This window comes from Melanerpes formicivorus, unplaced genomic scaffold (assembly GCF_026170545.1).
Source record: "Melanerpes formicivorus ecotype bairdi unplaced genomic scaffold, bMelFor1.0.p_v2 SCAF_20, whole genome shotgun sequence".
In the NCBI taxonomy this organism is placed as follows: Eukaryota; Metazoa; Chordata; class Aves; order Piciformes; family Picidae; genus Melanerpes; species Melanerpes formicivorus.
The window spans coordinates 14,251,622-14,274,898 of NW_027142372.1; the positions used below are offsets into that span (position 1 = coordinate 14,251,622).

Here is a 23,277-nt window from a genome sequence, read left to right on the forward strand (position 1 = left end):
GTGACAAGCAGGAGCTCAGGTCACATAGTATTGCTCAGAATCAGGATTCATAGGAACAAAGGAGACTGGTGAGTACAGAATGATCAATAGCTGTTTGTCTCTAAGGTGCTAGGTTGCTCTGAGAGGTTGTGGATGCCCTCTCCCTGGAGGTATTTAAGGCCAGGCAGGATGAGGCCTTGAGCAACCTGGACTAGTGGGAGGTATCCCTGCCCATGGCAGTGGGGTTGGAACTTGATCTTCAAGATCCCTTCTAACCCAAACCACTCTAGGATTCTATGAATCTGTGAATCAGGCCAGGAGCTGGGCTGGTGGGGCTGCAATTTCAGCCTTTCTGCTACTGAGGTAACAGGCAGTGGCCCCCTGTGTGGTTCCCCCACAGGTGGGTGGCTTGTGCTGAGCCAGGGTGCTGGTGTTTTGTCCCGTAGTATGTCCTCTACTGCTTGAGAGAAAGATTTTTCCTGTAGACTTGGTGGTTTAGAATCACACTGATGCCTGGCTGCTAAAATACCAAACATCTGCTGGGAAATGGGATGCATCATGTAGCACTGGCAGACAGAAGTGCTCCAAAGTCAGAAGGTTCAACCTTACCAGCTGCTGAATGCAGACTGCACTGTTGGACTTTTCCTCTTCCAGGAGCTCTCCTGACAGCTTTCCAAAGACTGGGAGAAAACTTCTCTTACAAAAAGTCCTTTGGTAAATTTGTGGCTGGTCTGAGTACCCTTAGAGCTGAGAAAGCAGAGGGTTTGTGGCTGAGTTAACTGGGGTGCAGAGCCTGGTGTTGTGTCCTGTGTAAAACTCATTCATGCACAGAAAATCCAGTGTGAGATTGGCTTTTATGTAGTAAAATAACCCCCCAAAAAAACAAAACCACAGCACAACAACATAGGCATATAAAAAGAAACTCTCCAGTGCAAACATCTTTATACAGTGGAACTTGGTACAGAGTTCCTTAAAACAGCTTTATAAAACAGGCTAAAACACAGCGATTACAGGCACTACTATCTGCATGATGCTTACCAAAGTACTCTACTTACTGCTCTAAACAAGTCCATAACTAACTTTACCTTTTAGATAGCCAATACCTTTGCTACTGGTAAGGTCCTTAAACTGTAAGTATTATTAGTTAGCACTCTTTCTAACCTACTAACATGTGGAACCTCAATAGAATGCACCTTTGACTGGACTAAGCAAACCAGAAGAGAATTGAACACGTTGAAAATAAAAGTCAGTCATCCCAAAGTGTTTGGCTGGACAGAATTCTGCTTTGGTTTTCTTTTAGTTCATAGTTGAAAACTTGAATGATTGCATTGGTGATGATGGGGAGCATCGGTGTCCAGCTGAGGACTGGGTTGCACAACTTTTTGCAGCAGGGAGAGCTGACGTAGTACAACTACATCTGTATAGTGGAGGAAGGTGATCCTCCCCCTCTACTCAGCTCTGGTCAGACCCCACCTGGAGTACTGCCTCCAGTTGTGGAGCCCCTATTACAAGAGGGATCTGGAGGTGCTGGAACATGTCCAGAGAAGGGCCACGAGGATGATCAGAGGGCTGGAGCACCTCTCCTATGAGGACAGACTGAAGGAGTTGGGGCTGTTCAGTCTGGAGAAGAGAAGGCTCTGAGGTGACCTAATTGTGGCCTTCCAGTATCTGAAGGGGGCTACAGGAAGGCTGGGGAGGGACTTCTCAGGATGTCAGGTAGTGATAGGACTAGGGGGAAAGGAATGAAGCTGGAGGTGGGGAGATTCAGGCTGGATGTGAGGAGGAAGTTCTTCCCCATGAGAGTGGTGAAGCCCTGGAATGGGTTGTCCAGGGAGGTGGTCGAGGCCCCGTCGCTGGAGGTGTTTAAGCCCAGGCTGGATGAGGCTCTGGGCAGCCTGATCTAGTGTGGGGTGTCCCTGCCCATGGCAGGGGGGTTGGAACTAGATGATCCTTGTGGTCCCTTCCAACCCTGACTGATACTGTGATACTATGAATATAGCCTTACATATATACTACAATAGTGTCTATAGAGTCATGTATACTCTATTACACATAATATTATAATGTGTTGCTTTTTCCTGCCAAGAAAGCATTCTGGAGGAAGGGAGTCTAAATCACAGATGACAGGAGTAAGTGAAAAACAGATTTGTGAGGTTCCACTGTACTGATTGAGGAAAGGAAGAAAAGGTAAAACAAGGAGAAAAAAAAAGTTAAAAAACCATAGTGTTACTTGGTTAGCTACCAAAATTAAATAATCAGATCAACTAAACTAATGCATCCAGCTCCAGCACAGCTCCTGCAGAGCTGAGTAGCTGTGTGGCAAGGCTCTGTTCCCCCTGAAGGCAGCGGGAACCTGCGTTACCAGCAGCCAGAGACGGGCCATTGTCTCAGGCCTGACAGACAGACAAACCCAGCCAATGCCTGGGGTTCTTAACTTCCTGCATGGGAAGTTTCATTCTGTGGCTCTTCATCAGGTGGGAAACTAAACACATGCTGACCAGGGACGTAAGAGCTGCAGCTCCAAAGCCTTACTTCTATGTGCAGTTCTGTTACGCAGACATGTGTGGGTGTGTAGCATCCTGGTTGGGAAGCCTACAATGCTTTCCTCGGTGGAAAATACCCGTTTTACAGTACCTGCTTAGACAAACATCAAAACAGTTTCACAGTAATGAGGCCCTTCATTGGTTTGTCCCTGAAGAAAATGCACAGTTGCTTCAATAATGTTGAGCTAAAAACCTCTTCAGCCTCTTTAGGAATTTAGAGAGACCTGTGTTGCCATTGAGAGAGATTTACAGTGTTGGAGACTTCATGTTCCCCTGATCTCCACATTTCCTGCCCTGCAGGATGTGTTCCATTGGGTAGCACTCTGATCCTATTGACAGAAAGGAAATGCAATTTTTGCTGCTAGCTGGAGCAAATTCTAGGATGGCAGAAAGGTGCCTGAAATCATCACCAGGCTGTTAGAAATGACAGATGAAACCAGGTTGTGCATCTAAGAACCTTGACTAATTTTATCTGGAGTAACTCAGGGCTGTAGTAGAAGACTATAAAGTAAGAATAATTAATAGATTGGAAAGAAGGGAAAACCCCCATCTCTTTCTGAAAGTGATGGAATAATTTCTGATATTAAGTGATAGCCCATATGTTCCTCCTCTGCTGGCTGAACGTAAGTCTGGAGTATGAGTAAAGATGTTACAAGGGGGACAGGCAAACCAGCTGGCTGGAGACACTGAAGGTTATTCAAAACACTCCTTCCCAGCACCACCAAACCTCTGACCCAGTGGATGGTGACCTTGAAAACTCATGGATGGACACAGTACAGGAGGGAGAGGAATGAAGGAGAAAGTGGGGACAAAACCACTTTTAAAGGAGAAGTCTCTATCCAGACAGGGAGAGGAGCTGTGCCCTAGAAAGCTCGAGCAGGTCCTCCAGCAGCAGTTTTGGGGAGGTTAGCAAGGACAGCAGTGCTGGGGGAAGTCCACAGGGGTGAGCTGTGTGTTTCTTTTAACCCTACTGCTGGCAGGTTCTTATCCATGTCTGTTTGAAATCCTTGTATGCCCTGGGTGAAGAGCTGTGAGTTCTGTGGCCATTGGCAGGCTCTTGATGTCTTACCTGTAGTGAGAGGGAGAAAATTCATGGCTAACCTGAACTTAATACACAAAATCTTGATTGGGTTCTGACCCATACAACTCAGCTAACATTTTAAACCTGGGTCCCCAGTCATTGAGAAAGTCATAATCAATATCTGAGTCTGAGGAGCCTGATCCCAAAGAACTGAGAGATTCTGCAATAGACTCGGCACCTTCATAGCCATAGATGTGAAGGGTGTCATATGGCAGCAAGTCCCTGTCATTGTCAGCTTCATCCTTCTTGACTTCAATCATCATCTCCATTTCTCCAGCACCAGAAGTTACATTTCCAGGAGGCTTCTGGACTTGTGCATACGGAGAGGGAACTGCTTCTGGCTTCATGCCATTCTTGCGGACAGAGTTGAGTACAGACACGTCGTAGCTGGTAGTATCCATTTCACCACCACCTTCTTCATCATAGGTGACAAGCTGCTCATGGATCTCTGCCACATTCCTCCCAAGGCCACTCAAATCCTTCTTGTGTCGTTGTCTCAGGAGAATTAGCAAGGCGATTACTGCAAAAGGAATTCAGACGAGCGTGTGTGAAGAGAGAAATGAAGGAAGGGAAAAGCAAGCTGCATTTAAGCTGTGTGACACAGGCTGAAGAGTTCTTTTGCTGCAGTGAAGTTAGTGTAACACATTTATTTTAAATATTGCTTAAAATGCTGTTAAACTGCAGGATTTGTGTGGTCTCAAAGCAGTGAAGCCTAAACAGGAACCGTGCAACTGAATTGTGAGGTGGGGTCTCTCTCTCTTCTTCCTATCACCTATCAGGTGATAGGATGAGAGGAAATGACCTGAAATTGTGCCAGGGGAGGGTTAGGTTGGAGATTGGGAAAAATTTCCTTCCTGCAAGAGTGGTCAGGGATTGGAACAGGCTGCCCAGGGAGGTGGTGGAGTCACCACCCCTGGAGGTGTTCAAGGATCATGTGGACATGGCACTTAGGGACATGGTTTAATGGCTGTGGTGGTGTTAGGTTAGTGGTTGGGACTCAGTGATCTCAGAGGGCTTTTTGAACCCAAACAAGTCTATGGTTCTATGGTCTGGAATCAGAAGCACAAATGCAGTGTCAGAAGTTCATTGGATCAGCCACTGTCTTGGACTGGTAAATCTCTTCTTAATGCTAAGCAACAAATGCTACTGATGTGTCTGCAAAGGAGGCCTCTTCTTAAGGAGGAAATTCTCTTGCCCTTCTCTGGTAGCTTCCAAATGCAGCCAATAGGTGCAGGTCTGCTGATGTGTTACAGATTGCTTTATGGGTACATGTTCACTGGGCTGTTTAAAGCATTTCCAGACTAGTTCAGCCTTTGGAAACGTGAATCCCATTGGCACTGCCCCAGCACAAATTTCCTGTTTTCTAGCTGCATGTGAGCCTGGTAGCAGTGAGCCAAGTGTAGATGATGGCTATTATAGAGAGGTGCCAGAACCTTTCCAGTGACTCACCCTTTCCACCAATGTGAGCAGCTTTGGTGCTGAAAGTATCCTAACAGGCCAACTAGAGAGGGCAGGTGAGATTAGTGACTAGGTGCAATATTTCTGCCTTTGTGACCATTTGATAGCCACAAAGCTTTTGTGATCTCAGCTATGAAAAAGCAACCCAAAAGAGTCTCCTCTCTTTATGTCAGAGAGGGGAGGTGATGCTCCCCCTCTGCTCTGCTCTCGTGAGACCCCACCTGCAGTGCTGTGTCTGTCCAGTTCTGGTGTCCCTAGCACAAGAAGGTAATGCAACTGTTGGAGTGGGTCCAGAGGAGGCCACAAGGATGGTCAGAGGACTGCAGAACCTCCCCTGTGGGGACAGGCTGAGAGAGTTGGGATTGTTTAGCCTGGAGAAGAGAGGGCTCTGGGGAGGCTGTAGAGCAGCCTTCCAGTACCTGAAGGGGCTACAGGAGAGCTGGGGAGGGACTTTTGACAAGGGCTTGGAGTGACAGGATGAGGGGAAATGGCTTTGAGCTGGAAGAGGGGAGATTTAGATGGGACATTAAGAATAAGTCTTTTACAGCAAGAGTGCTGAGACACTGGAACAGGTTGCCCAGGGAGGCGTTCAAGGCCAGGTGGGATGAGGCCTTGAGCAACCTGGTCGATGTGAGGTGTCCCAGCCCATGGCAGGGGGGTTGGAACTGGATCATCTGTCTCCAAGTTCCCTTCCAACCCAAACCAATCTATGATTCTATGAATCTATGAACATGACAACAGCCCAATACTCACTGATGATTGTGAAGATGCAGATAAAAATTGCCACCAGGGCTTGTATGCTGACTCCAACTTGTTTAGCTCTTTCCTCACAGAAAGTGAAGTTGCCTTTTTCGTTGCACTTGCAGACACTGATGACCAGAGTGTTTGTGCTGCTGAGCTCAGGATCCCCGTTGTCTGAGATGATGACAGGCAGGTAGTGGATTTTGGCAAGCTCACGATTGAACTGTCCATACCTGACAGTGATATTGGCTGTGTTGTCTGGAAGAAGTAACGACAGCTAATTAAGAGCTAATCTCTGCCAGCTTGCCCTCATAGATTAGCAGTCACTTGGGCCACTTTCCCCTCAGAGCCAGCCTGCTGGGAGCTCAGTGAAGCCTGGGTGGCAGCAAACAACATTTTTGTTCAGGAAGTGAAGCCTTTAAAAATGAATTGGCCTGCATCAAAAGCAGGCTGAGGGAGCTGGGGCTGCTCAGCCTGAAGAAAAGGTGCCCAGGAGACCTCAGAGCAACCTTCCAGTACCTGAAGGGGGCTACAAGAAAGCTGGGAAGGGACTTTTTACAAGGGCTTGTAGTGACAGGCAATGGCTTTGAGCTTGAGGAGGGGAGATTCAGGCTGAATATTGGGAAGAAATTCTTTACAGTGAGGGCAGTGAGGCACTGGAACAGTTTGCTCAGGGAGGTTGTGGATGCCCCTCCCTGGAGGTGTTTGAGGCTGGGTTGGATGAGGCCTTGAGCAACCTGGGCTAGTGGGAGGTGTCTCTGCACATGGCAGGGTGGGGTGGGAATTGGATGTTTAAGGTCCTTTCCAACCTAAACCATTCTATGTATCTATGAAATTGTTACTTAGTTGAGCCAGACCAACCATAGGTCATCTTCAGCTTTTCTCCCTTGTGTCCTAGCATCTTGCTTGGCCTAGCAGAGAAAATGCATTACAGAGCTACACTACCGTGGTTTTCAACCAAGGAGAAGTTGCTGTCTTCTGTGGCCAGGGAGTACTTGAAGAAACCTCTAGGTGATATTTCATCCTTGTCAGTAGCTGAAATCCTGATGATTACCTGCAAAGATGGAAAAGGTCATAATTTTCAATATGCATTGCCTCCAGACATGAAAGTGCTTACAGTATTTAGGCATTCACCGTTCCTGGAGGTGTGCAAGAAATATGTGGACATGGCACTTTGGAACATGGTTTAATGGCCATAGTGGTCTCAGTTTGATGGGTTGGACTCACTGATCCTCGAGGTCTTTTTCAGCTGAAACAGTTCTATGATTCTAAGTTAGTGCTGGGATGCATGTCTTGTATAACCCCCTTCAGTAAAGGGCAGGACAAAGCTATCCTCAGATGCTCCTCTTCAAGTTCTTACATGGCAAGTAATTTCCTTGAAAGTCTTCAAAAAGAGCAGTCTTGCCCCTTCATTCACAGGTTGGAAACCAAGGAGGAAATCTTGTCTAAGGAAAGCATAAAAGTCTCATACTCAGAGACACGTGGTTCATTTGATAACAAGGATGGCTGTCTTGAAAGTGTTCACCTTAGAAGTGATGAAGCCTCTTAATTAACAGAGGTTCTATTTATGGGCTGAGTGTTCGTGTGCGAGGCCAAACATCTAAACTCCCAACCACTAGCACTGTTTGTGTGTGGGGATGTTGCACTCTGATGCAAAGCACAAGAGTGTTCTGTGCAGCAGTGTTTCTGTCAGTATTTGGAAATGCTTTCCTTTCTCAGTGCCACCTATGAACATTTGTGTGGTAAAATTCAACTGCTGGTTCCTGCTCTGCAGGACCTGGCTGCACTTGGTGGTTCAATTGCTAATATCCTGCACATGCAACAGCCTGGGGGGAGAGCAACTCTGCAGCCTGACTGCATAAGCAGAGCAGAGTCAATATTCCAAGGGTGTAAAGTCCTGCAGAGAGATTTCTGAGCACTGAAGTTTTGGAAAGCAGTGAGGTGATCAAGTGCTTGGGCATGAAAATTGAGCCTAGCTTTTAATAAAAGACATCTTTCACTTGAGCTTGCAAGCAGGCACTTGAAGTCTCGAGGGAAAACTCCCCCTCCTGTCTCACCTTTCCTGGTGCAGCATTTTCACACACTCGTGGTTCCTCAGGATAAACAAGTTCTGGAGCATTGTCATTCTCATCAGTAACTATGACATGAACATGGGCGTGTGATTCTCTGTCAGAAAGACGGCCTGAAACGACAACAACAGCACAGCTCTCTTGAGATGGCTGGGATAGAACTGGGGCTCTTCAGCCTGGAGAAGAGAAGGCTCTGGGGGGACCTTAGAGCTACATTTCAATAGCTGAAGCGGACCCACAGGAAGGCTGGGGAGGGACTGTTGAGAAGGGCTTGTGGGAATAGGATGAGGGGCAATGACTTGAAACTGGAGTAGGGTAGATTTAGTTGGACACCAGAAGGAATTTCTTTGCAATGAGAGTGGTGAAACACTGGAACAGGTTGCTCAGTGATGCAGTTGAGGCTCCATCCCTTGAGACATTCAAGATCAGATTTGATGTGGCCCTGGGCAGCTTGATCTAGTTGGGTATGTTCCTGCTTATTGCAGGGGAGTTGGATGAGATGACCTTTGAGGGTCCCTTCTAACCCAATGGAATTTGTGAGTCTCTGTGCTGTGTAGGTCCTGCTCTTTCCACTCTTTGTGCCCAGCTCTGTGTCTCCTGCTTGATGAATGTGCAGAGTTTCTAACTTCATCACCAAACTGAACTTTTCCTTGGGCAGATTCAGACAGTTTCCTAAAAACTGGCCATGTCTATATTACTGAGTACTTTTTGCCTTCCCGAAAAGGCCAACCTCCCCCAAGCCAACTGAGGACTGGCCCCTGGGCCTGCCCTGCTCCCTGAATCTGAGCAAAGCTCTGCAGGGCTACCTGGGCAGCAGCATGGGAGAGGGATCTTGGAATGCTTTATTAGTGGGTGAAGCTGGCTGGCATCATTCTGCTCTTAACCACAGGCTTGGCTTGTTTTCCAACCTGCTTCCTCTTCTCATGCCTTTTTAATTCCTTGTAAAAATTGAATGCACTTTCATAATAGCTAGGGGCCAAATCTTCTAAGTGAATGCATTTTCATAACAGCCAGGGGTCCAGTGTTATTTGACCCATTTGTAGGTGCTCACTGGATTTGGATGATGATTGTGCAAACCCTGCAAGCGGCCTCTTAATTTGTTAGTGGAAAGAGGATGTCAGGTTGTGGCATTCCTTTCCGATAAGATACAGTCCAGCTGCACACTGATTTCTTTCAAATAGGGAAGTGGAGAGCACTTACCATCTTCAAGGATTTCCTGAGCTGCTACAGTGATGTTGTATGAGGAACTGAATTCTCTGTCCAGAGGCTTGGGAAGCTGAATAATTCCTGTGTCAGATACCCTGATGTAGTCTCCATTAGGACTGGCTCTTCGTCGAATGAATCTGGGTTTTGTTTCAAAAGGGATATGTCAATGCAAGGGTGATAACACTGTGTTTCACTTCAGGTCTTTAGAGCGGAGGGTCAGAGAGCTCTTGTGTGACAAATTGCATTAATATCTTCAAAAGGCAGCCTCAGAATACTTCCCTTAAATTATGCAAGTTGTGAGAGTGAAATATACAGGAAGAAATTCTTTCCAGTGAGGGTGGTGAGACACTGGAACAGGTTGCCCAGGGAGGTTGTGGTTGCCCCCTACCTGGAGGTGTTAAAGGCCAGGCTGGATGGGGACTTGAGCAACTTGGTCTAGTGGGAAGGAGGCTGGAGCTAGATGATCTTCAAGGCCCCTTCCAACCCAAAGCATTCTAGGGTTCTATCATATCCTTTGGTAAGTTTTCCAGAGTTTTACTGTTTCAGAAGTTCCATTTTCTTTTCAGAGCACATTCTTGAGAGAGTTGTTACAGTAAATGTAACAATACATTATAACCATACAAAGAGCACTGCTCTTTTTTTCCCATAAATGTGAAAATATTTTATTAGTAAGTAAGTTTCTGTGGCTCAAAGATAATTTATGGTCATATTTTATTATTTATTATATTACCTGGACTTCAGCAAGGCCTTTGACACTGTCCCCCACAGCAAACTGCTATCTAAGCTGTCAGCTCATGGCTTGGACCACTACACTCTGTGCTGGGTTAGGAACTGGCTGGAGGGCCAGGTCCAGAGAGTGGTAGTGAATGGTGCCACATCCAGCTGGTGGCCAGTCACCAGTGGCGTCCCCCAGGGATCAGTGCTGGGCCCCATCCTCTTTAACATCTTCATTGATAATCTGGATGAGGGGGTCGAGTCAGTCATCAGCAAGTTTGCAGATGACACCAAGTTAGGAGCAGATGTCAGTTAGAGGGTAGAAAGGCTCTGCAGAGGGACCTCGACCGACTGGACAGATGGGCAGAGTCCAATGGGATGGCATTCAACAAGTCCAAGTGCTGAGTGCTGCACTTTGGCTACGGCAACCCCATGCAGAGCTACAGGCTGGGGTCGGAGTGGCTGGAGAGCTCCCAAACAGAGAGGGACCTGGGGGTACTGATCGACAGCCACCTGAATATGAGCCAGCAGTGTGCCCAGGTGGCCAAGAGGGCCAATGGCATCCTGGCCTGCATTAGGAATAGTGTGGCCAGCAGGAGCAGGGAAGTCATTGTGCCCCTGTACTTTGCATTGGTTAGGCCACACCTTGAGTCCTGTGTCCAGTTATCACAGTATCACTTAGGTTGGAAGAGACCTCGGGGATCATCGAGTCCAACCTATCAACACAGACCCCATAACTAGATCATGGCACCCAGTGCTGGGCCCCTCAGTTTAGGAAGGACATTGAAACACTTGAACGTGTCCAGAGAAGGGCAACAGGGCTGGGGAGAGGCCTTGAGCACAGCCCTGTGAGGAGAGGCTGAGGGAGCTGGGATTGTTTAGCCTGGAGAAGAGGAGGCTCAGGGGAGACCTCATTGCTCTCTACAACTACCTGAAAGGTGGTTGTAGCCAGGAAGGGGTTGGTCTCTTCTCCCAGGCAACCAGCACCAGAACAAGAGGACACAGTCTCGAGCTGCGCCAGGGGAGGTTTAGGCTGGAGGTGAGGAGAAAGTTCTCGAGGTCTCTTCCAACCTTAGTGATACTGTGATACTGTGATTTTGTTGGTCACCAGTTATGTCCAGGGCTGCAGTGCTGGAAAAATCAAACTGGATTTATTTATCTTGGTTTTGGTGGTGGGGTTTTTTTGCATGCAGATTCTGAGAAACAGGGCCTAAGGCTCAGTTCATGACCAAATCCTTGGACTCATGAACGAATTCCCCACTTTAAAGTGACCTGACTGAATGTGGTGTCACCGTACCTGATTTTCCGTTTAGCGGCGTCGGGGTCGTGTGCCCAGACTGAGCCCAGTGTTCGCACTTCTAGGTCGTTTTCCTTGACTTTAAACTCATACGGTAGTTTGGTGAAGACAGGAGGCTCGTCCACATCAGTGACCTCAATGGTGACTGTTGAAATGCTCCTAGAGCCACCGGATTTGAAATAGCGAAGATCAACCGTGGGGTCTGTTGCTTCGATATCAAACCTGTATTCTGCTACTTTTTCAAAGTCCAGGGGCTAGGGAAAAAAAAAAAGACAATCATAGCATGACAGAATGACAGAATTTCAGGGGCTGGAAGGGACCCCAAAAGATCTAGTCCAACCTCCCTGCCAGAGCAGTATCACCTACACCAGATCACACAGGAACGCATCCAGGTGAGTTTTGAATATGTCCAGAGAGGGAGACTCCACAACCTCCCTGAGCAGCCTGTGCCAGTGCTCTGTCACCCAGGATTTATTCCTCTGGAGGTGTCTAAGTCAAGTTTGCATTTAGCTAGCTATGTGCTCTAAGCTGTGGTTAGAAGTATTACCAAACTGCATCTTAGCCAGGTTCTTGGGAGAGCATTTCCACACTCAGCTCCTTTTTCATAGAGTGGCTTGAGCAACTTCTGGTTTTGAACAGATTCATCCAGTATTCCAAGTTCAGCAAATATTTAGTATCATAGTATCATTCAGGGTTGGAAGGGACCACAAGGATCAGCTAGTTCCAAGCCCCCTGCCATAGGCAGGGACACCCCACACTAGATCAGGCTGCCCAGAGCCTCATCTAGCCTGGTCTTAAACACCTCCAGGGATGGGGCCTCAACCACCTCCCTGGACAACCCATTCCAGGGTTTCACCACTCTCATGGTGAAGAACCTCCTCCTCACATCCAGCCTGAATCTCCCCACCTCCAGCTTCATTCCATTCCCCCTAGTCCTATCACTACCTGAGATCCTGAGAAGTCCCTCCCCAGCCTTCCTGTAGGCCCCCTTCAGATACTGGAAGGCCACAATGAGGTCACCTCGGAGCCTTCTCTTCTGCAGACTGAACAGCCCCAACTCCTTCAGTCTTAGTTTAAACAATTTTTCTTCATATACCAAAACTTGTTTAGCTCCTTTTTCTCAAAAGCTGGGGACCAGATTCTCCTCTTGTTGGTTAAGCTTTCAATTCTGAACTCATTCAAGGCAGGGTTCACAGCCGTGTGACCAACAGCTGCGGTATCTGGTGATAAATGACATCCACTTCCTTGTTTTTCCCATTGACTGAGATTACAAAAGGAATCAGACAATGGAAGGAAGGCCAGGAGCTAGGGCAGTAAGAAATGACCAAACCATCACTCATTTCAAACTTTGGGACCCTGAGATGATAAGAGCCCTGTGAAACTTGCAGTAGTTGTTTAGGGTGACTCTTGCTGGGGCAGAACACTGCAAGTGGAAATCATCATGCAGCTGAAATTTTATCCCAGAGGGCTGTTTATTGAAAATTGTGACACATGCATGGGCAAAAGCATGTTACAACACTACAGGGTGAACGTTGTCCACTGCATGGTAAAAGATTAGCTGATTCCAGATGTGTGTCTGCGTGTGAGGTCTCTTACTGCTCCTTCCTGGGGTAGAAGTTGTGAGCAATGCATTCCTCAGGTCCTGGCAAGACCAGGGGAAGGGCTGCATTTGGTGAAGGGAAGCTGCTTACATCTGCTGTGACCACAGCTTTACTGCTGATCTTGGAATACTTGGCATTTCTTTCCTTAAAATGTTCCTCTTAATGACATTTCTAGGTCTAACAGTTACAGAGAGAGGTTTGGAAGGGAAAACCACATTCCTGTCAATCTGAGGATTGCAGGAGGTGATTTATAGTCCTCCTTCCTTTTTTCTTATTCCTCCAGTGAGTCAAATGAAATCAATAAACTCTCAGCTTGACAGTACTCTGCATAATGCAGGAATGTCCCTTGATGCAAATCAAGTAGATCTGATCTGAGAATGAAAACAACCCAATGAGTAAACCCTAATCAAGGCTTTGGAATCTGGGCTCTCATGGAGAGTTATAAAGAATTAGTGGGGAAGCTCTGAAAACACCCTGGGGAAAGCAGAGGAGCTGTGGCTCAGTCTGCAGCAAGTGCCAAATGTAAAGAGCACTTTGGAGGAGAGGTCAGGTGGACCTGTTTACATTTTCTACTTTGGTTACAGTTGGGCTACAGAAGGGAAAGATTTTTGGACTTGGTTAGTTCAACTCTTAAAATCACTGACTCCTGGAAGCAGACTGAGAGAAGCCTGAGGTGTGTATCCTGAATATCTGCCACCACACCCCCACCCCCACCCCCACTGCTCTCTGCACTCATTCTAGGTTTTCTTGGGACTGGCATTGGAGATGGACATGTGAATCACCAGCTGCTCTTCTCACACACCTTACAAAACAGGGTTTTCAGGGTGAATGTATTGAAGTCTGACCTCCATTCATTTTTTCCTTGTCTCTAGTCCTAAAGGGAAGCAAATGCTTTTGTTATGCAGGGGAAAAAACCAAAATCATCATCTTTGTTAGTGGGAAAAGTACCTTTTTTGGCCTAATGATTCCTTCATTTGTGAATGGATTTGCTACAATTTCAAAGGTGTCCCTGTAATCTCCTCTGACAAAACTGTACTTCGTATTTCTGTGTTGTGGTTCATCAATATCTTCTACTTTGACTCTTCCAACTTCTCCTCCTACTGAAATATTTTCAGGAACTTTGAAGTGGAATGATGCTGTTTAAAAATAACAACAAGGGGGGAGAAAAAAAGTCATAAAGAGTGTGTACATGGGAGTTAGAACTCAGTTAAAAGTTGTTCTTAGTTTATAGACACACAGAGGTTTCATGGAGAATTGAAGATTCCAGATCACTACAGTCAGAACTTTGATGTATTTTTTATGAGAGTATAATTAACTCCTCAAATTGCCCAAAGCTTGTGCAAAGTGAGGAAATTCATGGTGAGTTTTATTTGCTCTTCTAGGTGTGCATCACTCAGGGCTGAAATACAGAAAACCTTCTGAAGAGCTGAGATTCTTTCCTTCAGGAAAGGTGAGTCGTGATGAGCTCTGACATCAGCCTGTCACAGCTGTGTCACGGCCAAGGGGGCAGCCCTGGCAGGATACTCACGGTGTTTGAACACGGGGAAGTTGTCATTGATGTCAGTTAAAGTGATTATCACTGTAGCTGTGCTGGAGTCCCCAGAAGACCCTGGGCCATCTTTTGCTTTAACAACGATTTCGTAGGTTGCTTGGTTCTCTCTGTCTAAATCAGCTCTTGTTGTGGAGATCACACCTGTGAAAAAACCACAGGGAGCAGGATTAGATCTGGTGGCTTGTCCAATGTGTCTTGGCTTAGATAGCAAACTTTGGTCTTCTGCCACACACATGGTTTTAAGTAGCACTTTCACAGGGGTATGTCTCTAATGCTACATGATTGAGTATTTGGGAGATACAGTACATCTCTTTACACTGAGCTTTGCTGCTTAGAAGCAGTCTGTTGATGTCTAACTTTGGTCACTACAGCATATCAGAGAATCAAAGAATTGTTTGGGTTGGAAAGACGTCTGAGATGACTGAGTCCAACCATCAATCCAACACCACCATGGCCAGTAAACTATGTCACAAAATTCTATGTCCATACTTGAACATCTCCAGGAACACTGACTCCACCACCTCCCTGGGCAGCCTGTTCTAATCCCTGGCCACTCTTGCAGCAAAGAAATTTTTCCTGATCTCCAACCTAACCCTCCCCTGGCACAGTTTCAGGCCATTTCCTCTCCTTCTCTCACCTGATCCTAGGGAGAAGAGACAAACTTCCACCTCACTGCAACCTCCTTTCAGGGAGCTGTAGAGAGCAAAGAGGTCTCCCCTCAGCCCCCTCTTCTCCAGACTAAACACCCCCAGTTCTCTCAGCTGCTTCTCATTAGCCCTGTTCTCCAGACCCTTCATCAGCTTTTTTTGCCCTTCTCTGGACACCCTTCAGCAACTCAATATCTTTCTTGTAGTGAAGGGTCCCCAACTGAACCCAGTATTGAGCACCTCCTATCTGAGTTGTTTGCTGCCGAGGACCAGGATGGTCACAAGAGATACTGACATTAATTTTCAGCCTGGGTGAAATTTAAACAAGGAAATTCAGGAAAGCAAAGGGTTGAGTTATTGATTAGGAGAGGTTGCTTCAGAATTGCTGTATTCTCTTTCCCTGTTTGGTCAATGCTCAATTGGAAACAGGAACTTACATTAGCTCTCAGCCAGTCTCTTAATCAGGGAGGAAGAAAATGACCTTTTCTTCCTTCTCATGTACCTCATGGCATCTGATATCCCAGCTTCATTAGTTCCTTTCCAGATGCAGACCATGGCACCATATGCAAGGCCATGAAGAATATATCCAAATTCTGCTTAAAATTACGTTTTTGAATTATTACCAAATTTGTTCAGAACGGCAAAACCTCAAAACTGTTGCCTTCAAAGGACCAAAACCACAAGGACATTTGTGTATCTGACCTACCAGAATCATCAACTGTGAAGTACTCATCTCCTTTAATGACCTGGTAGGTAACTGTAGCGTGACCTGTAACTGTGGGGTCATCAGCATCTACAGCTGTCACTTTGGTGACCGAGGTTCCTACAGAAAGAGGTGCACACAACAACATTTAGCATAGAATTGTACTTTTTTAAACCAGAGGCATGAAGGGAAGCAAGTGATGGAAGAACCTACCTACTGGTGACATTTCTGGGACAGATCCATTGAATACCTTTTGTACAAACACGGGGACATTGTCATTGATATCATAAACCTTGATAATGAACTTTGACGGAGGTTCCAGCGACTGGTTGTTTCTCCGGTCGATAATGAGAGCTGTCAGCTCATACTCTGCTTTCTTTTCTCTGTCCAGCCTCTCAAATGCATAGACATCACCACTGGTTTCTTGCACTTTGAAGATGGTGTTGGCATATTCACCCTCAATAATATACTTGGCATTGCTGTTCCGTACGCTTGATGTGATCTGGGAGGAACAAAGAGATTAAAGTCAGCTTTGGCTTCTGGATGCAGCACGGTGTCCACCAGCAGATACACAGAGTCAGGCCTTCCAATAGCTGAAGGGAGCCTACAGGAGGCTGGAGAGGGACTTTCATAAGGGTGTTTAGTGACAGGACTAGAGGGAATGTTTTGAAGCTGAGGGAGAGCAGGGTTAGACTGGAGCTTAGGAAGTTCTTCAGTATGAGGGTGGTGAGACTCTGGAAGAGGTTGCTCAGAGTGTTTGTGGATGCCTCCTAGTGTTCAAGGCCAGATTGTATAAGGCCTTTCATAACCATGGTAAGGGTGCTGGAGCAGATGACCTCTGAGGTGCCTTCCAACCCAAGCCATCATAGATTCTATGTCTGATTGATTCTTCAGAATCAGCTAGAAACCAGGAAAGCCATCGAGACCTTTGGTATTGTCTGGTGTGTTGCTCAGCCAACAGCACCACAGCAGCTACAACCATGCAGGGTCATAGGAGATGAAACTTGCATCCAGACTGCAACTTGCTTGCTTATTTATCAAGAAACATTTGGTTTTTTTAAGATGAAGTCTCATACTTCCTAAAAATGTAAATTGTTCATGCATTTAAGACACATTGTTAACCTCATTGTGTCTTAAATAACATAGAATTACATAGAATAAACCAGGTTGGAAGAGACCTTCAAGATCATCGTGTCCAACCCATCAACCAATCCAACCCACCTAAACAACTAACCCATGGCACCAAGCACCCCATCAAGTCTCCTCCTGAACACCTCCAATGATGGTGACTCCACCACCTCCTTGGGCAGCCCATTCCAATGGGCAATCACTCTCTCTGTATAGAACTTCTTCCTAACATCCAACCTAAACCTCCCCTGGCACAGCCTGAGACTGTGTCCTCTTGTTCTGGTACTGGCTGCCTGGGAGAAGAGACCAACCTCTGCCTGTCTACAACCTCCCTTCAGGTAGTTGTAGAGAGCAATAAGGTCACCCCTGAGTCTCCTCCTCTCCAGGCTAAGCAACCCCAGCTCCCTCAGTCTCTTCTCATAGGGCTTGTGTTCCAAACCCCTCACCAACTTTGTTGCCCTTCTCTGGACTCGTTCATCACTTCTGGACTCGTTCATCACATCATCACTTTGAGCTACTCTTGTTTGCAAGTAGTCTTCTGAGCTGAGGAGAGATTTTGCTTAGGTTCTCCAGAACTGCAGAATCCAATCTATATTCACAGCTACTGAGTTACAGAATCAAATCTCTATTCACAGCCACTGACATCATTCAGCATTAGCCTCTATTGCTTAGCATTCATGTGGCAGCATTCCTGCCATAGCTGACAGCTTTCTTGTGGTTAGTTGCCTGCAATTTTTTTTTGGTAGTCAGACCTTAGGCTTGTGCTGTGACAGTAAGATTAAATCACCACTCCTTGGATTGTGAAGTTCAAGATTAGATGCCATGAACAGGGATGAATCTGAATCAGTTTTAAAATGTAATTTAATTCAATCTGATCCTAAATGGTTTTGCACATTTTTGGATCTGCACCTAATCTAATGATTCTTCCCTTTCTATACTTCACTCATCTAAGGGCACTGATATTCAGCATTTGATTTATCCAGCAGCTATTTCCTGTTGAACATTCTTTCAGTTGTATTTTTTCTCTACTCCAACTTCCCCACCATGGGCAGGGATGCCTCTCAGCTAGACTGCGCTGCTCAAGGCCTCATCCAGCCTGTCCTTGGACATCACCCAGGGAGGAGGCATCCACAACTTCCCTGGGCAGCCTATTCCAGAGTCTCACCACCCTCATACTGAAGAACTTCTTCCTAAGCTCCAGTCTAACCCTGCTCTCCCTCAGCTTCAAACCATTCCCTCTAGTCCTGTCACTAGGCACCCTTATGAAAGTCTCTCTCCAGCCTCCTGTAGGCTTCCTTCAGGTACTGTAATGCAGCTCTAAGGTCCCACTCCTTGCTCAAAGGAAGGAGAGACTGTGCCTTCTGTGACCATTTTAATTGACTTATTCATTGTAAAAAGTAGAGACTTCCAGGATTGCCTTTTCTGACACTGAAGATGAACATACAAAGGAGAGCAGCCAAAGCCATGCAAGATAAGATCAAACTGTATCAGCATATTCCTGCAGCTGTCACTCAGTTCTGCCCTGCTGCTGCTGTGGCCTTTTTTAAAGAGTTTATCAAGTGTTCAATCCTGCAAAAGCAATCCACTGAACACAGCCATTGCAAAAGTAATCAGAAGCATTCCACAGAGCACAAAGTGAATTACTCTTATTTAGGACAGCTCTAGGAATGGAAGCATTCTCCTCAATCTGCTGCTGAATTGGTCTGAAATGAAACAGAGATGCCCTGATTTTTGCTGAGAGCACCCTTTGGCCTCTTTCCTCTCTCTCTCTCTCTCTCTTCCTGCCAGTGAGCTGCACCCATCCAGAAAGGTCTGTTTCACTTTGCCCAGGCAGCCTTGACAGATGCTGATTATTGTACATGGGAGGAAAAGGGAGAACTGCATTTATCTGAGAAGTGTCAAAGTAGTTCAGTTTGAAAGACTAGACTGGAAGAGCTTTGTCTGGGTGATGTGCATTTAATCACAGGGTTTTGAGAGCTGCCCTGAACAAAATGAGTTTGCCAGCAGGTCAACACTTGTTATTAATTAAAAACATTATTTTCTTTCACTAATGAAACAATTTATTATGTGACACTGTTTGTAAACATAGCATTTTGGGTTTGTATCCAGGCTGAGAGAGGTGAACAGTGTTGGTTGGAAAAGACCTCTATGATCATCAAGTCCAATCCCCAACTTAAGCCTACCATGGCCATTAAACCATGCCCCAAATTGCCATGTCCACACATTTCTAGAACACCTCCAGGGATGCTGACTCCACGTGCAGGGGCTACCCCTGGACAGCCTGTTCCAATCCCTGACCACTCTTGGAACAAAGAAATTTTTCCTGATGTCCAACCTAACCCTCCCCTGGCACAATTTCAGACCATTTCCTCTCATTCTATCACCTGATCCTAGGCAGAAGAGACCAATCCCCACCTCACTGCAACCTCCTTTCAGGGAGTTTTAGAGAGCAATGGGGTCTTTCCTCAGCCTTCTCTTCCACAGACCAAACAACCCCAATTCCCTCAACTGCTCCTCACCAGCTCTGTCCTCCAGACCCTTCACCAGCTTTTTTTGCCCTTCTCTGGACACACTCTAGCAACTCAGTGTCTTGTGGTGAGGGGCCCAAAACTGAACCCAGTACTGGAGGTGCAGGTGTAAGGTTTTGAAAGGATCTTAAGCTGCAGGGTGAATATTGACCTCCATCAGCTGCCAGCCTGCCTTCCTAACTGTGCCTCTGCAGGCCACGCTGGCATTCCTGCAGAGTGGATGCTCCATCATTGGTGCTCTCTACACTGGATTTCATAGAATCATAGAATCAATAAGGTTGGAAAAGACCTCAGAGATCATCAAGTCCAACCTGTCACCCAACACCTCATGACTAACTAAACCATGGCTTCAAGTACTACACCCAATCCCCTCTTGAACACCTCCAGGGATTTGTATTCTTCAAAAGCAGGAGAATCCCTGGGACATTATTTTTTATTTAGTCATTTGCTGTCTGCATTTCCAATGATTCCCTGCTAGCAGACTGCTGCTTACCTTGCCAACATGGTGTGGTAGTGGCGTGTCAATCTCTTCTTTGATGTGCATTTGGTTCCATATCCAGTCTCTCTTCAGTCGTTTATGGCTGGCGCTGTTTGAAGAGAAGGTTTGGGTTGTTTCCTGGCTTTCTTTGTCAGCAAATGCTGGAGTGAGGAACAATGAGAAAAGCAGAATAAGGTGGTTCATCTTCTGCTGTAGCCTGGACAGTGAGATAAAACATGAAAGCTATATAAATAACAAACTAATAACACCAGAGCACACACAGAAGTGCTAATGGACTTCCCTTCTACAGGCAAGCTTGCCTCCTTTCTCTATTTCTTTTCATCTGCCTTAGCATCAAAGTTTGCAGTACTAGGTTTCTTCCTTCCATGAAACAGTTTTAACTGGATGCCAACTAAAACCCAGCAAAAGATATTTTCCTGAAATAAAAAGACTGTGCAAGTTTTGAAAGGCAGCATAGAAGCATCCAGCTGAGCTGCCACAGCTAACCTGGGGAGATGACCGAGTAGCAAAGATCACCCTTTGTGCATTGCCTGTTTCAAAGTGGCTTAGATGTGGTGCTTAGTGATATGGTTGAGTGGTGAACTTGGCAGAGCAGTTTTAGTGGTTGGACCTGATGATTCCAAGGGTCTTTGCCAACCTGAATGATTCTCTGTTTCCATGGAATTTGTAGCCTAGCTGCTCGTGGGAAGAGGAGCCTTGGAAAGCAGCACCAGGGCTGAGCCAGAACAATGTTTATGTTAACTCTGCTTGAAATTAAATGCTACAGCTTGACAACCTCAAATGTAATGTTTTGACTTGCCCTGACACAAAATATGCCAAATTTCTTCATATGGAAAATATTGATTTGGGATAAGATCTGGAGGGGAGGGTGTGGAAAAATGCTTTCTGTGAATTTTCCAGTCAGTTCCCATATAGTGTAGCAAATTATCTTACTCAGAACTCATTTATTGATTCAATTCCTTGCCTTTTGTAATGTTTGAAGACACAGATAAAGTTCCTTTAGTCTCTATTCTCAGGTTTTGCCATGTACAAAAATGATAACTTGTGAAATTATTCTCATCCTTTTTGCATCATGTGCTAACAAAGTTGAGGCACAACTTCCATGTCAGATGGAGAAGTTATTTTAATGTAGCAAAGCTGATTTGTTTTCTTGCTGAATTTCCCCTTCCCAATAGAAAGGACTGCCAGGGAACTTTAACACTCAGATAATCAGACTTAAAATTGCACATAAATGACTTTCCATTAGCTGTTAGGAGCTGTCAGCATGCACATCACAAATAAAAGCATTAATTGTGATCGAGAAGTTGACATCACACAGGTTCCTAGATGGGAGATTAAATTAATATTTTCAGCAGGAAGGTGTTGAGATGTTTCCAAAATTACTCTTTGGTAGCTGGGCAATCAATGTCATCCTGTGGTGCAGCGTCACTGTCTTCTATATTACTGTACATACACTGAGGAACAGTCCCCTGCCTTGGTGATTGCAGGAAATTTCTAAAAAGGTGGTGTTGAAGTTGCTTTTTCATAGCTAAGCTGGGCTTTAGACATTTTCTGGGGTCATCTGAAACTCTTGGGTTTAGCTAGCTGTTTGAATTCTGTGCACTTACTGTCATAGAATCATAGACTGGTTTCAGTTGGAGCAGACCTTAAACCCCGCTCACATGGACACCTCCCACCAGCCCAGGTTGCTCAAGGCCTCATCCAGCCTGGCCTTTAACACCTTCAGGGAGGGGGCATCCACAACCTCCCTGGGCAACCTGTTCCAGTGTCTCCCCACCTTCAGTGCAAAGAATTTCTTCCTAATCTCCAGCTTCAATCTTCCCTCTTGCAACTCAAGGCCATTTCCCCTCACTCTATCACAAGCCCTTGTGACATGTCCTTCCCCAGGTTTCCTGTAGTCCCCTTTGGGTACTGGAAGGCTGCTGCAAGGTCTCCCTTGTTTTGGCTCAGAATATTTTTAGGAAAATGAGTAAGACTTAGTTGTTTTGCTTTGGTTTCTCTGAGAATAGAACAGAATAGAATAGAATAGACCAGACCAGGTTGGAAGAGACCTTCAAGATCATCGTATCCAACCTATCATCCAACACCACCTAATCAACTAAACCATGCAACCAACATGGACAGACTCCAGCTGGAAAATGGAAGGCATTGCTATAATTCTGCTGTGATGGCCTTAGTCTGTCTCTCATTCATAAAATTACAAAACATGATGACCAAAGGAAAGCAGTTGGGTAACTTCAACTAGTCCGGGCTGTGTTAGCTGTTTGGAAAAAACAGGCTGTAGTGTTTAGAAAGTCCCTTTCTGTTGTAGCTCTGGTAGAGTCATAGAATCAATAAGGTTGGAAAAGACTTCAGAGATCATCAAGTCCAACCTGTCACCCAACACTTTGTGACTTCAAGTGCCACGTCCAATCCCCAACAGTGGAGATCTCCTGTGCTGCTCTGGTGAAGAGATGAGTTGGGAAGCTGAGGACAATGCTGCCCACATCACTCCAAGTGATACATTTACAAACATCCTTGCAGAAAGCATTTTAGATTTAAAGAGTACAATCTCCACTGGAGCATACTGGTCTCAGTCTAATTCTACTTTGTGAAGAGAAATTTGGTCTCTTCCCAGCAATGTTTTCCTAGTATTTGCCTCTGTTTACCCATGCTCAGTTTAGAGCCTCTGTCAAACTCCTCAGGGTATTTCTCTTGCTGTTGCTGAGAAGTAACAGCAACTCTGGGACCTTTGGTGTCCTCAGTCAGGGGCACTGCTTATCAGAAATTGAAGACTCAAATTCCTAACCAGTGCATGGTTATCTGCATAGGAGCTGTGGGACTGTGGCAGTAGCCTGATAACTCCTGAAGATCCACACAGCAAATTCAAACTTTCCTTTGAAGTCAGTGGCCAGGCCATGTCTCACGCTTCAGACCTAGTTTGAACTCTTGGCCATTAGTACAGAAAGTGCTAGGCTGAATCTCTTTAACTATAGGCACATTTCATCTGAACCTTAAGCTAGCCCTTCCACTCAGCAGCTCCATCTTTCTGTTCTTAAATTTTAAGATGGCTTCACTTTCTTTAACTCCTCATTAATGAATTCTTGGTAAGTGAAGGACTCCTCTGTGAGCAGTGTGCTGGAGGTTAGTCTGCCTCCTGCTGTCCGCTGTGTGTCAAACACAGGCTGAGACAGAAGAGCTTCCTGCAAAAAATGACTTCTGCTTTGTCTTTGGTGCCTTTCAGAATGTCTCATTCTGGTAGAAGGAACACTGCACACTCAAGCACTTTGCATGCTGTCTAGGGACATTTGATGTACATTGCTCCATAGGACAGTGTGACTCTGAGAAGACTTCCTCTGTGATACCATGCAAGTTTTGTCTTCAGCAGCTGGAAGTCCATTGCTGTTCAACCTGTGGCTGAATTAATCACCATATTTGAGTACCCTTCTGTGGCAGCATGCATAAGCACTTCAGAAGCAGGACCCTGATGAGCAGTAGCTGGATAAGGGCACTGTCCTGGTGTGAAGGCCATGTTCCATGAATGTTAGCACT

The 23,277-nt window shown here is 45.9% G+C and overlaps 1 protein-coding gene across 2 annotated transcripts in view; it reads right to left on the bottom strand.

Annotated features, from left to right (window-relative positions):
* Positions 1–814: 814 nt before the first annotated feature.
* Positions 815–23,277, bottom strand: part of CDH5 (cadherin 5) — a 33,753-nt gene continuing 11,290 nt past the window's right edge. For both annotated transcript variants that reach the window (XM_068150882.1, XM_068150883.1), the window contains exons 2-12: positions 19,741–19,942; positions 15,805–16,093; positions 15,595–15,711; positions 14,218–14,382; positions 13,638–13,825; positions 11,089–11,342; positions 9,072–9,214; positions 7,860–7,984; positions 6,748–6,856; positions 5,815–6,060; positions 815–4,123 (exon numbers count right to left, since the gene is read on the bottom strand). In XM_068150882.1, the coding sequence (XP_068006983.1) occupies positions 3,630–4,123; positions 5,815–6,060; positions 6,748–6,856; positions 7,860–7,984; positions 9,072–9,214; positions 11,089–11,342; positions 13,638–13,825; positions 14,218–14,382; positions 15,595–15,711; positions 15,805–16,093; positions 19,741–19,929 (2,319 nt within the window). In that variant the 5' untranslated portion in view covers positions 19,930–19,942 and the 3' untranslated portion in view covers positions 815–3,629. The remainder of the gene's footprint in view (positions 4,124–5,814; positions 6,061–6,747; positions 6,857–7,859; positions 7,985–9,071; positions 9,215–11,088; positions 11,343–13,637; positions 13,826–14,217; positions 14,383–15,594; positions 15,712–15,804; positions 16,094–19,740; positions 19,943–23,277) is intronic.